General features: G+C 37.7%; 1 protein-coding gene across 4 annotated transcripts in view; it reads right to left on the reverse strand.

Annotated features, from left to right (window-relative positions):
* Positions 1-673: 673 nt before the first annotated feature.
* LOC111875232 (zinc finger protein 721) overlaps positions 674-14661 on the reverse strand; it is a 22489-nt gene continuing 8501 nt past the window's right edge. For 2 of the 4 annotated variants that reach the window (XM_023871290.2, XM_023871289.2), the window contains 6 exons: positions 13633-13808; positions 10447-10617; positions 5977-6308; positions 4108-4413; positions 2957-3200; positions 674-955 (listed from right to left, as the gene is read on the reverse strand). In XM_023871290.2, the coding sequence (XP_023727058.1) occupies positions 725-955; positions 2957-3200; positions 4108-4413; positions 5977-6308; positions 10447-10617; positions 13633-13808 (1460 nt within the window). In that variant the 3' untranslated portion in view covers positions 674-724. The remainder of the gene's footprint in view (positions 956-2956; positions 3201-4107; positions 4414-5976; positions 6309-10446; positions 10618-13632; positions 13809-14661) is intronic. The other 2 variants (XM_023871291.2, XM_023871292.2) reach the window with 2 other exon arrangements.

The following is a 14661-nucleotide window of genomic DNA, read 5'->3' on the forward strand; positions in this document are numbered from 1 at the left end:
CTGACAACTTCCTGGTATGATCAAGCATCATATCCAAGATATTTCAACAGGAAATTAAGCAAAAATACTAGCCCAAGATCACAAAAGAGTGTAGCAGATAATTCATATGTAGATATATTTGCAACATATTCTTCATCCACAGCAGCACAAAATGTGATGCAGAAAATATACAAGAGAACTGTAATAAAATGTACAATAGCATGCCTTCATAGGACAGCAGAAAACTGAACTCAAAACGTACAGAGAGCCACGTTTTTCTGACATTATCACAAATAATTAATAAAACAATAAATAAAATACATATATGAAGTATACTGTAAGACTATGAGTGAGTGAATTTTGTTATGTGCCTGGTAGATTTAAGTTGCATTTCCAAAGCCCTACCTCAAACAATGGACCACGTCCAACAGTATGTTGCAGTAATGAATATAGCATAATGATTCTGGCAAATCAGATGATGTGTTATGATCCAAATTTGATATTTATTGATAACATATCTTACTCCATATGATCTGAAAAATAGGAGGAAACTTTCAAGACAAAAGGGTTAACGTCTCCAGTATGAATACAATTAGTGACTGCTGACCAGACTCTGCCATTTGGGTGTATACTGGCTAACACACATCCAACCAATGTGGTTTTCTTCATTAACAGTGACAGGGTTAAAGAACTCAATATTAACATGAAACATTGTCTATAAATCACATTCAGTGACTACAGTATCTCAGTTTTGGCTAGGGTTTGGGCTGGCTGGTTCTAGTTGCTCTTGCTGCTGTGTTGTAGCAGTGGCTGTAAGGATCAGTCCTCTCGGAGAAAATGTATCACAATACAAATTCTCTTTCTTATGTACACGACGGACATGAGAACGAAGATTGTCTCGACGAGCAGACCGGTACGCACAGTGAGGACACAAATGTGGTTTCTCTCCAGTGTGCATTCGCCTATGCTGTATCAGCTGCACAAACCAACACATTAAAATAAAACAGCTGCATCTATTACATACAGTATCATGTTTCTTGGTTTGTCAACCGCAACGGTTCTATAGCAATCAATGAGATATTACCTGATTATTACGAATCATGAATTGGGAACAATAAGCACAGAAGAGATTCTGGACTATTTTAAGTTACTGTCCCAACCCCATAAAACTAAACTCATTTCAGCATCATTAATACATTTATTGCTAGGCATGTAAATGTTGGTTTAATCCTGTGCACCTATACACTCTGCCTTGAAAGACTGAAACATACACTTCTGATTGAAAATAACAGTGAAAATCCATACATACCTGGGAAGAAGCTCCCGCATAAATTAGATGCGATTAAAAAACTGAATTCAAGTTTGTTGCTTTCTAAGGGATTATCCCACCAAAATTCTGCATGCATTCCTTGTCTCTCCAGCCAAACTACATGTTCAGTCTATGTAATCTCTCTGAAATGACTAACTTAACACATTAAGTGAACTGTATATATCACTTGCTTTTACCATCATATCCAAGTCAAAAGTGGCCAGTTCATCAACCATGTCCTTTCCTGGGCAATCACATTTCAACTTATGTGAGATTCAAGGTTCTCAAGATGAACACTAAGGTAATGGTTTTCTGAAATGTGACATTGTGCAGTCTGGTATATTGGAACCAACATTCCAATGCACTATCCCTACCCTGATGATTTAGGCAACAGGTTCCTCTGAGAAATTAGCCTAGCAGACTATACTGTGTCACATCTCAGGATATTAAAAGGTAAATTTGTCCCTGTGCTTAACCAATTAAACACTATGCCATGATGGCATATGCAGGAGTGGATGTATAAATCCACATTTTCTTGACCTCGGCACTAGCTGGAGGCGAGTGCTCAGCTTCACGCCCCTGCCACTTTACCCCCAGGGAAAGATTCCCTGGTACCCATTGGATAGGAGGTTGGGTGGACCCCAGAGCCAGTGTGGACAAATTGGAGAAGAGAAAATTCTTGTCCCCACCGAGACTCAAACTATAACCCCTGGGACATCCAGCCTGTTAGCCAGTCACTATACCAACTGCACTATCCCAGCTCCTCTCAGGAGATATTAATCTTAGTTATAATTTGTACCTCTCCTCTCACCATAAGAGCTCATGTTTCACAGCCATACAAAACAACCGAAACATGTTATTGTTTCAGATACATTTATCTTAATTTATAGTAGTTTTTGGAAAGCAGAAGGGATACAAACCATCTTCTCAACTGTAAACATGGTAAACATTTCCTGAACCTGCTCTTAATTTCACCATGAACCTTATATTTTTACAAGTACCATGTGCTGGGACATGATGCTGTGTAGCCTGGAAGAAGTTGGTCAAGATTTGGGAGAAACATATTTCCTTTATCTTAAGAGTCAAGGAATAAGTTAAACAAGCAAACAGCACCCTGAGATCAATTTATAAATGTGCCACTGTGTAAAAATTAACATTACTAGCAATTTTCTTAACATTCTTTTTCTATAATGCCTCCCTTTATTTAATGACACTTTACCGCAGTCAGCATAGCAACTGGCTACTAGCAAGACAACTGAGGTGTCAGAGCTGAAATCCCAGTAGGGTTAAAAATTTTCTCTTCTCCATATTGTTCAGACCGCCTCTGTAGTCCACCCAACCTCCTATTTAATGCATACCAGGGGTTCTTTCCCCGAGGGTAAAGTGGCCAAGGCATGAAGGCATTCATGCTGAGGCAAAAAAAAAATGTGGATCTATACATCCACTCCCCATAAGCGTTCATGGCATAGTGCTTAATTAGTTAAGCACAGGGACAACTTTGCAATTTAACCTACTCCATATGTCATACAGCATAAAATTCTAGGATGACCTAAAATTAGCCTGGAAGAATTGAGGAAAACTATAAAATACTTCATGATAGCTGGTTTGCAGACTAACATTCAAATGTGAATACTGAAGCCAGAGTGCTGATCACTACAAAGCACTTACCTTTTTCAGCTGCACTGTCCTAAAAATGCATATGTCACAGCAGAAGTATCTGTTATCTCGATGGCGCCTCATATGCTTATTCATGTCCACTTCTGTAGGCCTATCCTTGCCACAAATAACACAAGAAATTTTAACAGATGACACGTTGAGTCCCAATGAATGTAATTTCAGGTGTTTATAAAATGCCTTCTCTATGGTACATGTGTATGCACACATTTGGCAGCGATATTCTTCTCTCTCATACCTGAGAAGTTATATTACAATTAGTTCATGCAACATGAGACATAAAAATCAAACTGCATATTTATCTTACAAAGCTGATGTTATAATTTTCTTAAACAGGAATACAATAAAAAAACACAGAATGGTAATGTAAGAACAGAAGAACAGCCACTTAATGTTTCTTGATTTAAGGTTTTCCCTCATTTTATGTTCAATTTCAGAGATCCAAAGTCAATAATTGCAGTAACAAACTATATTTGTTTCAGTGTTCTGTCAGTTAAGTACTCAAATTAACTTCTCTCCAAAGAAATCTCAAGTGTAGTTTCACCATAAATATAATGCAAGTCAAAACTGTCACAAGCTACCAGCACTATTAAATACTACGGTATACCGGTTAGCATTCCTCATTTGTAGTTGGTACAAATCATTGCCCACAAGCTGGATATTCTGGCTGTAGTTCTTTGTAATTTTCCTGTTTCCCTAAGCAAATTCCAAGAAAGTACACTAAAATGTGCTAAAAACGCTTCTTCCCATATCCCTTCATATTTATCATGCACAATTAAAATTTGGTACTTTATAACCTAAACAAACAAAGACACTCAATGGTAATGTGACATCCCTGAAAAGTTGATAGCTGCCCGGGTCATTCAAACATTGCTGTGTTTTAGAGATCCAAAAGGACTGGTACCATTGGTACCTCGACCACTGGAACCTGTCCTGAGCCACATGAAGCCACTTTTCTAACATTCATCCATAAGTTCTGTTTTCTTCAACCTTGCCCCACCCAAAAGAAAATGTAACCTATGCAGTTTGAAGAGCACCAGCAAATAAATGAAAACTCAATCAGTCAATAAGTATTCTGTTTTGGTATAGAATTAATGTTGCTTTTGACAAAACCATAATGTCAGAATGTAGTACTGAAGCCTCACCTGACCCTCTGTAGAGACACTGGACCGGCACGCTTCTTTCCTGTGGGACTGTATCCTTCAGCAACATGCCTTGCTACATGAGCTTCCAGTTCATCCCTTTCTGATGTATGAAACCGACATGAAGCCATTGGACACGATGCAGATATCTTGCTCAAGAGTGCATGAGCAAGGCTGGGATCTGGCCCAGGAGCAGGATGGCAAATTGCTATATGCTTTTTCAAGCTTGGCCTAGTGTCAGCCACAAGACCACATTCTCCACACTCATATCCTGACCTACCTCCACTGCTACAAATTCTATGTGGCGATCTGCAACAAAATGTACTAATGAAGCCCCATGAAAGTAATATGATATCCAATGCTGACTTGTGGAACCTACAATACAGGCCTTCTGAGGTTTCACAGATACGTTTCGTATTAAGTTTCTGTTTTACTTCATCCAGTTATGTAATCCCCTACTAGAGACATTACCACCTCTTAACATAATGCAGATGTTGGCTTAGATTTTTTGGACATTTCAGAAAATGTTAAACTTGAACTACATACAATCTAATAAAAAGCACAAAATTTATATTGTTTGTTCTCATATATTATATCATGACAGCGCAGACACATTATGGAACTGTGGCTTTCACAGGCAAAACATAAACATCATGTTCCCTTACACAGTTTAGAAAGTGTCAATCTACGTTTTCTTCTTGACTTGTTACTCTACATGAACTCTCACACTGCTGACATTAACACTGGTCTGCATATCATTTTACAAGAAATGTCAACTTGGTGTATTGCCAGTATATCACCCTAACTACAGTAAACAGTGAAATGCTAAGCATTAACATACTTCTCTCCTGACTTAATAATTATTACAAGATGTGTGAGAGCAAGAAGTGTGATGAAAGAGCTTCCCAACTGGCTGTCACAAAGCAGAGGGACAATAATTTGAAGGAAGTGATAAAGTACTACTGCGTGAGATGACCGATTAAGAGGTGCACCATACTGGCCCTTACACCATGACCACACATCAAACTTTTGTGCACCTTCCTTCTAAGTTAGCCCTCTAGCAGTCCCACACTTTCAATGATATGCTGTTCTTCGTTTAGTGGGGCACTTAAGTGGTCACTTGGTTTGATGAAGTGAAGTCCTAAGAGACCAAATCATAAATTAGCTAGGGCCTGACAGTCACACAGGATATGTGGGGCTGTTTCACCTTTGTTCTAACACCTTTGACAAGCAGGACTATTTACTAGTCCCAGGTTAAAAAGATGTTCTTTCAAGTGACTGTGTCCTGTATAAATTCCTGTCACACATCTCAGCTCATTCCAATTTAATCCTAATGGCTCCCTTGTCCTTTCTGCAGAGGCTCTCGTTCTGTGTTTGCCTCTTGTTATGGAGTCCTGTTTCTTGTAGTCTCCATTCAACCAATTCCTAACAGCATTCTTGGTAACTCATTCTCAAATGCCACATATCAGTTCAGGCACTGGGTAAGCTGTTCAGTCCCAAATATAGTCGCCTAACAATCAATTCTTTGATTACTTAATGTAATATTTTAACTATGAGATCGTAAACCACTGAATGAGGTTTGAACATTATTAAAAATGGTGAGTAGGTAAGGATTGGAAAGATAATGTCACGGTCTATTTCAAAGAACTAACCTTGCATTCACCTGAAGGGGCTGAAAATAACTACCAAATATATCAAACAGGAGAGACTGTAAATCAGCCAGGATCTTAAGAAAAGACCTCCTGAATGCTGAATCTGTAAGTTCTCCTACACCAACCTGCTTGGTGAGCCACTGCAGAGTCACCTCAATATGAGTAGATCTGTCTCTCCCATAATGCAAGTTATTATGTAATAACAAGTGAATTTACAAACCTGTTAGCTAATGAGGACTGGTTACTGTACCTATCACCTTCTCCAACACCATTGTCATTATCTTCCTCCTCTTCATCCTCTTCCTCCTCCTCCTCTTCTTCTTCATCTTCTTCTTCATCATCCTCATCATCATCATCATCAGACACATCTGATGCTGCTTCAAGAGTTTTATTAGTCAGTCTACCAAGCATCATACTGTACATGGGATTATACTGTTGGTTGAGATACTGCAAAGTACTCTCAGTCTTCACGTTGCGATTCCACATGCTGTCAAAATTATCACTTCTGCCAATAGCAGCAAAATTCTTCTTCTGATGTTTAGGGGACTTCAACTGTAACCATCACAAACAAATGTATGAAACAGGTTTCAAGCTAACTTGACTTTATCAGGGACACTCTTTTGGGACTGGTGTACATTTGAAATACCTACTTGATGAGTTAGAAATGAAAAATGGCAGATAACAAAACTATTTCTTTTCACCATTGAGTTCCAGGAAACACAAATAAAGTAGAAAATTTCCAACATTGGGACATAGGGTACTCAAAATATGTGTGAGGAAATTTTTCTTCTAGAAGTCAGAAAGAAATATGGAAGAGGAATTAAATATTTATTTCTACATGACAGATCTATGAAACATGAGGACACTCCCAAACAAACCTATCTTCTTTACAGTGTTAGAGAAACATTTTTATTTACTGTTCCATAAACAAGCTACTGAATTTATAATGGTCATAGGTTCTCAGAATTAAGGACACAAAGAAATATCATCTAAACTGTGGGAACAAAAAGGAGCATTGCATATTTTTAACTGGACATTTTTTAGAAATAAGCTGTTGAATTAGCCATAGGAGTCCCCACGGAAATGATCATTTAGCTGTACATCTGGAGAAAACTGAATATTTCTTTTATTTTATTTTACTGACTAAAAAAAAAAACTCTGTGGTTTTAATGTTATATTTTAGCGTCCTGTTGCACTGATTTATGTCCATGATTTATTCTGACCGTCTTACAGTGCATACATTTATTCACCTTACTCTTCTCTCTTGCACTACATGTTTCAGCACTAAAGTGCCATCTTCAGGTGCTTTTCTATGCACGTCGAACTACTTCATTGCATGCCCTGTTGTCTTTATACTAAAATGACTAAAATATATATTCGTCATATATGATGATAAATTTTAAATATTAAAACTGTTCAGGATTTGTCATCCTTATGTCGTATCTCAATACGCGAGTCACACCTATTTTCTTCTATCTGAGTATTCTTCCTACTTTCATGTGTGTATCTGTAACGTGAAATTGTTATTCATTAATACCGCATTCTGAATTTTATTTGTTACGTGTGGTATTATAATGTTTAATACTCAATGTGCTTTGTGTTGTGTCTTGCTCCTGTGACTGCGTGTGTTATACTGCTGGGCCTGCTGGGCATGTGTGTGTGTGTGTGTGTGTGTGTGTTTGTGTGTGCTGTCTTTGTTTTGATTGAGTTATGATGTTGTGGGGGTATATGTGGTGGGGGTAGGTGGTGGGCTGTTGTTATGTTGTTCTGTGTAGATAGTGTGTAATTCGTGGTATATTGGGTTATATATTTTTTTATTTATATTGTTCATATGTGTTTTTCTTTGTCGTTCTGTGTATATGATAGTTTTCCAATGTGTTTAAGTATTGCCCTTTCTTATTTGTTGCTATGATATCCATAGTGTTTTCTATAGTACCATATGCATGTCCTGTGTTTGATATGTGTTCTGAGTATCCTGTATTACTGTTATTGTGTCTTATGTCATGTATGTCTTCTTTATATCTGGTAATAAATTTCCTCCCGGTTTGTCCTATATATTCCTTGGGGCAATCTAGGCATTTCATACTATATATGCCGCTATTATTATATTTATTTATTCATGATTTTCATTTTAATATATGTTGTAAATTGTTCTTAGTTCTAAATGCTATTTTTAATTTTGTGTCTCAAAATAATTTTGTGATATTTCTTGTTTCTTTTCCTATATATGTGAATGTTGCCCATTTCGTTTTTGTTTTTTGTTCTTCTGAATCCTCTGTGATGTTCTGCTGTTTTGCAATGTTTTGTTTTCTGTTATTTGTAGTTAGTTTTGTAATTATATTTGTGTTGTACTTGTTATTTATGAGTATGTTGTTTATAGTTTCTATCTCATTATCTTTTGCTACTCTGGTGATGGGGTGGTTATTTACTCGATCTATGAGGTATTTAATACCAGATATCTTGTGTTCTTGTGGGTGACATGAGTCACTTGGTATTATTATGTCCGTTGCTGTGTGTTTTCGGTGTATTGAGAATTGTAACTTTTCCATTTCTCTATATATTCCTATATCTAAGAAATTTATAGATCTATGGTTCTCATTCTCTATTGTGAAATTTATCGTTGGCTGCAGTTTATTAAATTCCACAATCATGTTGTCAATATTTGTTTTGTTTATATCATACAATATTAGTATGTCGTCAACATATCTGAAATATCCAATTATTTTCTGATTTTTTAATATGTTGTATATTTGTGTGTGCTCCATGTTCTGGATGTGTATTTCTGCTAATATTGCAGATGTTGGAGCTCCCATAGCCAGGGGCGACCCGTGTATAGGCACTGCGGAACTGTAGCACCCCCAATTTCCACTTGATATTATCGATAACATTTATATAATGAGTCCTTTTTTCTTTAATTCTTTCTTTATACTTGTACAATACAATATATAATCCTTAAGCTTAATGTCAGTAGCCAAATCTTTGTATGGAACTGTGAGTTTCACGGTTCCAGCGGTGAGGTGTTCGTTGACTGTGCACATGCGCACATAGGAAGCTACACGCGAGGCTGCAAGGGAGATGGAGCACTGCAGGAATGACAGTGCCGACCCTGGCGTGCTGGTGGAAGGCAGTTTTTTTTTACTCTGCGTGTGTTGTGCTTAAAAACTATGAGTTAATTGTTGAATTAGATTATTATCCTCCTTCCAGCTATTCTATTTGATTAATTTTTTTTTGGTTCTTTTATTTAACAGAAAACTTTAACCATGGCCTTGCATCCCCGAGAAATAAGTTCTGTGACTGTAAGTAAATTTCAACAGCTTAAGTTTTCACAACTGTCTCTCCATGAGAAAGATGCAGTTAAGAAAAGAGGTCGTTTAACACCTGATATTCTAATATCTCAGCCAGGCATAAGCAAGAACAAGAAATATATTGGTAGCTTTAATTCTGAATGGTACAAACGGAAAAGTTGGCTTTGCGGCTGTGAAGTAAAAAATGCACTGTTTTGCTTCCCGTGTTTGCTGTTTGGGGGTGATGTAACGTGGACAAAAGATGGTTTTAGAAATATAAACAAAATGAAAGAAAAAACTGAAAAGCATGAGAAGTCAAAGAAGCATGCTGATAATGCAGTTTCACCGTCACTTTTAGGAACCGTAAGTATTAAGGAGAAACTTCGTGAGGCATACAGACTTTCAATCAATGAGCATAATATAAAGGTTAAAAAGAATGGATTTCATTTTTAAATGAATAGATTAAGCTTGAACTGTAACAATTTAGGTTAAAGTAAGTAAAAAATATTTGATTTTATTCTTTTAGGATTTTATCAAGTTTCTGAATAAATTTTCTTTTTATACATGTTTGTTTCCTTTTATACAATTTTAAAACATAGGCTACAAATTTTCTGGAGCAGCACCCCCACTAATATTAGCTACGAGCCGCCACTGCCCATAGCTAAACCATCTGTTTGTTTGTAATATTTTTGTTCGTACTGGTTTTAGTCTGCAAGTGAACTATACCGACCGAGGGACCGCTGCTTCTCGGAAAAGTTAGTGCCAACTTTAGCGGATAGAGGGTGTTGCATAGTCAGCGCAACAAATCCCCACGGCCCTTAATTTTGGTTTTCTAGACCGAAGCCGCTATTTCCTTGAAATGGCTCCTCACTTATCCTCACGAGGCTGAGTGGACCCTGTTCCAGACCCATCACTTCTCAGAAAATCTGGTAGCACCAGGAATTGAACCCAGGACATCTGGATCTGTAGCCAGGAACACTGACAACCAGACCACAGAGGCAGTCATTATTTTACTGACTCATTATTATTCATTCACAACGACTTAAGAATCATTGTCATTTAGTAATTCCTCCTTTACTTCAACGTACGCTTAAAGAGTAATTTGCTGGGCAGAAGATAGCAACGTGTCTATGCCATAATAGTGCACCACCAGTCCTCCATGTGGTCAGATGAATAATAAGAAAATATGTTCAGGATGAAAAGTAGAGTGAAGTTCCCCTGAATCATGTTAAATGGCAGGTTTCGGTTATACACACTTAAATGGCTTAAGGTTCTAGCACCTGAAAATTAGTTTCTCATTATCAAAATAAATTAAGAGCACATCCATATTCTGAAATTTAAATTCTGTCAACCCCAATTACAATGCTACTGAATTTATTTCCAAATACATATGTCATACGTTTTACCTTTTTATGAGTGTGCTGCATAGAAGTGCCTTCTGGCCTTGAAACTGGGGTGGTTCCTGGATTTAGAGTTAGTGGAGATGTGTCACTGAGGCCTGACTGGGCATGCAAAGAATTCACACTCTCAACACTACTATGTTCCACCACTGCATCATTTTGTACAGACATAACAACCTGCAATGAAATAAAAACCTTGTTTTAAATCTTTCCACAGTCCAAGACAATGTTTTACTCTCAATTACCTACAATGTAAGCTATGACAGTTATTTCAACAATATATATTTCCATCATAATGTAATGTAAGATTGTTACAGATACTTTACTCTTTATTCACAACATGTTTCGGCCATATACAGCCATCATCAGTTGTCCTCATTATGCTAAAATGTTCACAGCATTGCTTGTCCCGATTTTAAATTAGAATTAAAATTGCAATTAATATTCAAGTTCAAATAGGTTACCTATTAAATTTAGTAAAAGTGGTTCGGTTTTCTCTTGATTTTAATTTTAATTTGAATAATAATCACAATTTGGTTTTAATTTTAAATTTATACAAGCACTGCAGAAGAGAGCAGCATAACAACGACACCTGATGATGGCTGTATACAGCTAAAACATGTTGTGAATAAAGACTAAAGTGACTGTAACAATCTTGAGTTGCACTGTGACAGAAATATATATTGATGAAATAAATGATATCAATACAACATTACGCTGTGACAGGTACATGGTATAATTACTTACCTACTTACTCATGGAGCTGAGCCCTTCTGGAGGAGCTGCCAATTCTGCAGCTACTCAAGAATTTCCCAGCATTTTATGGAAGCCAAAGGTTCATTACTGTGTTCACAAGAGCCTCCACTGGTCCCTATCCTGAGCCAGATAAATCCAATCAACATCATCCCATTCTGTCTCTAAGATCCATTTTAATATTGTCCACCCACCTACGCCTTGGTCTTCCCAGTGGTCTCTTTCCTTCTGGCTTTCCCACCAATATCCTATATGCATTCGTCTCCCCCATTTGTGCTACATGCCCTGCCCACCTCATCCTCCTTGACTTGATCATTCTAATTAAACTTGGAGAAGAGTACAAGTTATGAAGCTCCTCACTGTACATTGTATAATTATTCAGGGTAATTTATAAGCTCCTCTGGAAACCCTGACAATAATTTAAAATCACTCTGTAGATCAAATAACATGGCTGCAAGGGTAATGTGATTCTAAATTATGTTTCCAGAGGGACTTGTGAATTACTACGTACAAGAAGAATAACAGGATAAAATATGGACGGTAAAGTTCTTCTTGTGACTTCAAGAGCATATACGAGATATATGTAAAGCACCTCACACTTCAATTCAGTAGTTCTCAGGCCACCAGCAATCCAACTACATTCATTATCAAGTGCAATCTTTCTCAGATCCAAACATTCCCCTCAGTATTACTGCTTCAACATCCATTCTTAGAGTGAGAAACCAAATTTCAGTCATGTAAATTAGGCTTTTATACATTTTAATCATGACGTTAATGACATTAACAAAGTAAAGTTGTCCCTGTGCTTAACTAATTAAGCACTGGATCACGAAGATGTATGGGGGAGTGGATATAGAGATCCATATTTTCTTGACCTTGGCACTAGTTGGAGGTGAGTGGAAAATAAAAGGTTTGAACAAAATAATAGCAAGTGTCACATAATTAAATATTAACCTTTAACGACCGAAAGTCCGGTATACCGGACAGTACCTGTGACCTCGAAGATGCCGAAAGTCCAGTATACTGGACGCAAGACACGTGCTCACTTTAGAAGTGCTGACGGTTAGACGTTGAGTTTTAAACCAAAACATATACACGCAAGTTCAAGTCAGAGGTCCAGTTGTTGGCTCTGAACAATAAAACCCTTCATCATGGCACTGGGTTCGATTTCGTTTACATGTAGGCAAGACTGTTTGTGACTTGGTCAGCCAAACAGAGTGGAAGCTTCTTCACAGAAAAGCTGACCCAACATTCCTCTGTGCGGGCAGATCACTGCTTCTGTAGCTCTCAAGGAAGTGTGACGTGTTTAGTGAGTGTCTGAATTATCAGCTTGTGAGTCAGTGGCGGACTGTTTATCTGGGGAAGCCAAGATTTTTCATAGAGTCATCTGGAACTGAACATTGACAACACTGTCCGGCCAGCCAGATAGAAACAATAACTTCCTGTTTGTTCGCTAAGCGAGAGACTGAACCAGATTATCTACCAGCGTATGAGAAGTGAGGTCTGTGTGACCTTCACAACGCGCTGAAGCAAACTCTGCCTCTCCGCGCTCCCGCACGCAGTATCTATAGTAGCGTAAACTTACATGACGCAACGAGTTGAAACTCGTGTACAGTCTGACCAAACATTTTGGTGTATAGTGTCAATGTATTTTGGATATAACGACGTCTCAAATTTGAAGAAAAAATTATGGGTAAGTCTTTTGGAATTTCATTACACATATAATAAAGAGCATATTTTGAATTTCATGACATTACAATCACAGTTAATTTTTATTTGTAAAAATTGCCATAGGTATATTGTAGGAAATTTCATTATCTTTCAGGCGGTTTTTAGTTCGTATTTCTAAGCTGCATAGAACGGAAAATATGTAGTTTTTTCTGAAAGTCTACAATATTAAAAGGACAACGTCAAATTAACTCCGGCAGCAGCGCAGTCGTGGGGGGGTTTAAATGCCGACTCTTAAAGGTTAAAAGAAAAATTAAATTTTACTTGGTCCAATAACTCCACTGTTAAGTAGCTGTATGAAGAGTGTAATATACAGTGCTATTCAGTAAAAGGTAAAGTTGTCCCTGTGCTTAATTAAGTATCACGCCATGAAAACATATGGGGAAGTGGAGGAATAGTTCCACCTTTCTTGACCTTGACACTATGTGGAGGTGGGTGATTAACTTCACTCCAGTACCCAGTGGACGGGAGGCTGGGTGGATTCCAGCACTGGCCAGGACACTGTGGAGTAGAGAAAAATCTTTTGCCCTAGACCAGGAATCAAACTCTGGCTGTCCAGCCCCTAGCCCATCGCTATATTGACTAAGTTATTCTGGCTGCTCAACTATACTCAGTACACTGTTTAAAGTAGTTAATAGTTTTATCATTGATAGAATCCATTTTTCAATGGTCATATCCAAAACTACCATGTAAAACAGAAATTTCTCTCACTGGTTTGCAAGAAACCTGCTCTGTCCTCTCTCCTGAGGGGCCCCCACTGATTTCAGAGACACCAGAAGGACCACCAGACACTGCAATGGATGGTTTCATAGCCACATACTCAGGCTGACTTCGGTATGAAGAACGACATGGTGGAGAGGAAGCAGCAGTTGGAAACGATAAACCATCTGCAGAAAAAAAGGAATCTCTTGTAACTCATAGAGAAGTAGCTGTAACATAACTTAAAGTGGCATACTACCTGCAAAGGTAAGAAAGGAAATGAAACCAGTAACAGATTTAGCTGTGGGAGACCACTTGATTAATTTCACAACATACTGTATTAGCCCGAATATAAGGTGAGGTTCTCCCCCAAAATACAGATTCTTAGAGAAACATGCCACCTTACTGTTGGCTCCTTAAGAATAAATATAAAAAAGATTATTATGAGGAGTTCTGATTGCTAAATCTAACAGTATTTAGCATAGTTGGTATAGAGACTGGCTACAGGCTGTACAGTCAAGGGGTCCAAGTCCTCGTAGGGTCAAGAATTTTCTCTTCTGCTCATCGCCCAGACCAGCTCTGGGGTCCACCCAATCTCCTATCCAATGGGTACCGGGGGTAACGCGGCAGGGACACGAAGCTGACCACTCACCTCCAGCTAGTGCCAAGATCAAGAAAATGTGGATCTATACATCCACTCCTCCCTATGCCTTCATGGCATAGTACTTAATAGTTAAGCACAGGGACAATTTTATGTTATTTGTGAAAATAACTATAATTATAATTAAGGTATTAAATTTTGAATTTATTATTTCTTAACCTTTATCGGACGGGCCATTTAATTTCCGGTAGGGGCAGCTGGACGGAGTTTATTTAAATGCCCGCCCTTCTAGAGCAATGAAATTGTAAGCATGTTTCTAAAAATGGTGTGATTTCTACATTTTTTATGATAAACGAATGAAATGAACGCTCCTTTAATGTAGAAAGAATATAGAATCATATATTTTAATTTACAGATTTTAATATCTGTAAAAATTTTTT

This window comes from Cryptotermes secundus, unplaced genomic scaffold (assembly GCF_002891405.2).
Source record: "Cryptotermes secundus unplaced genomic scaffold, Csec_1.0 scaffold472, whole genome shotgun sequence".
NCBI classification, from domain to species: Eukaryota; Metazoa; Arthropoda; class Insecta; order Blattodea; family Kalotermitidae; genus Cryptotermes; species Cryptotermes secundus.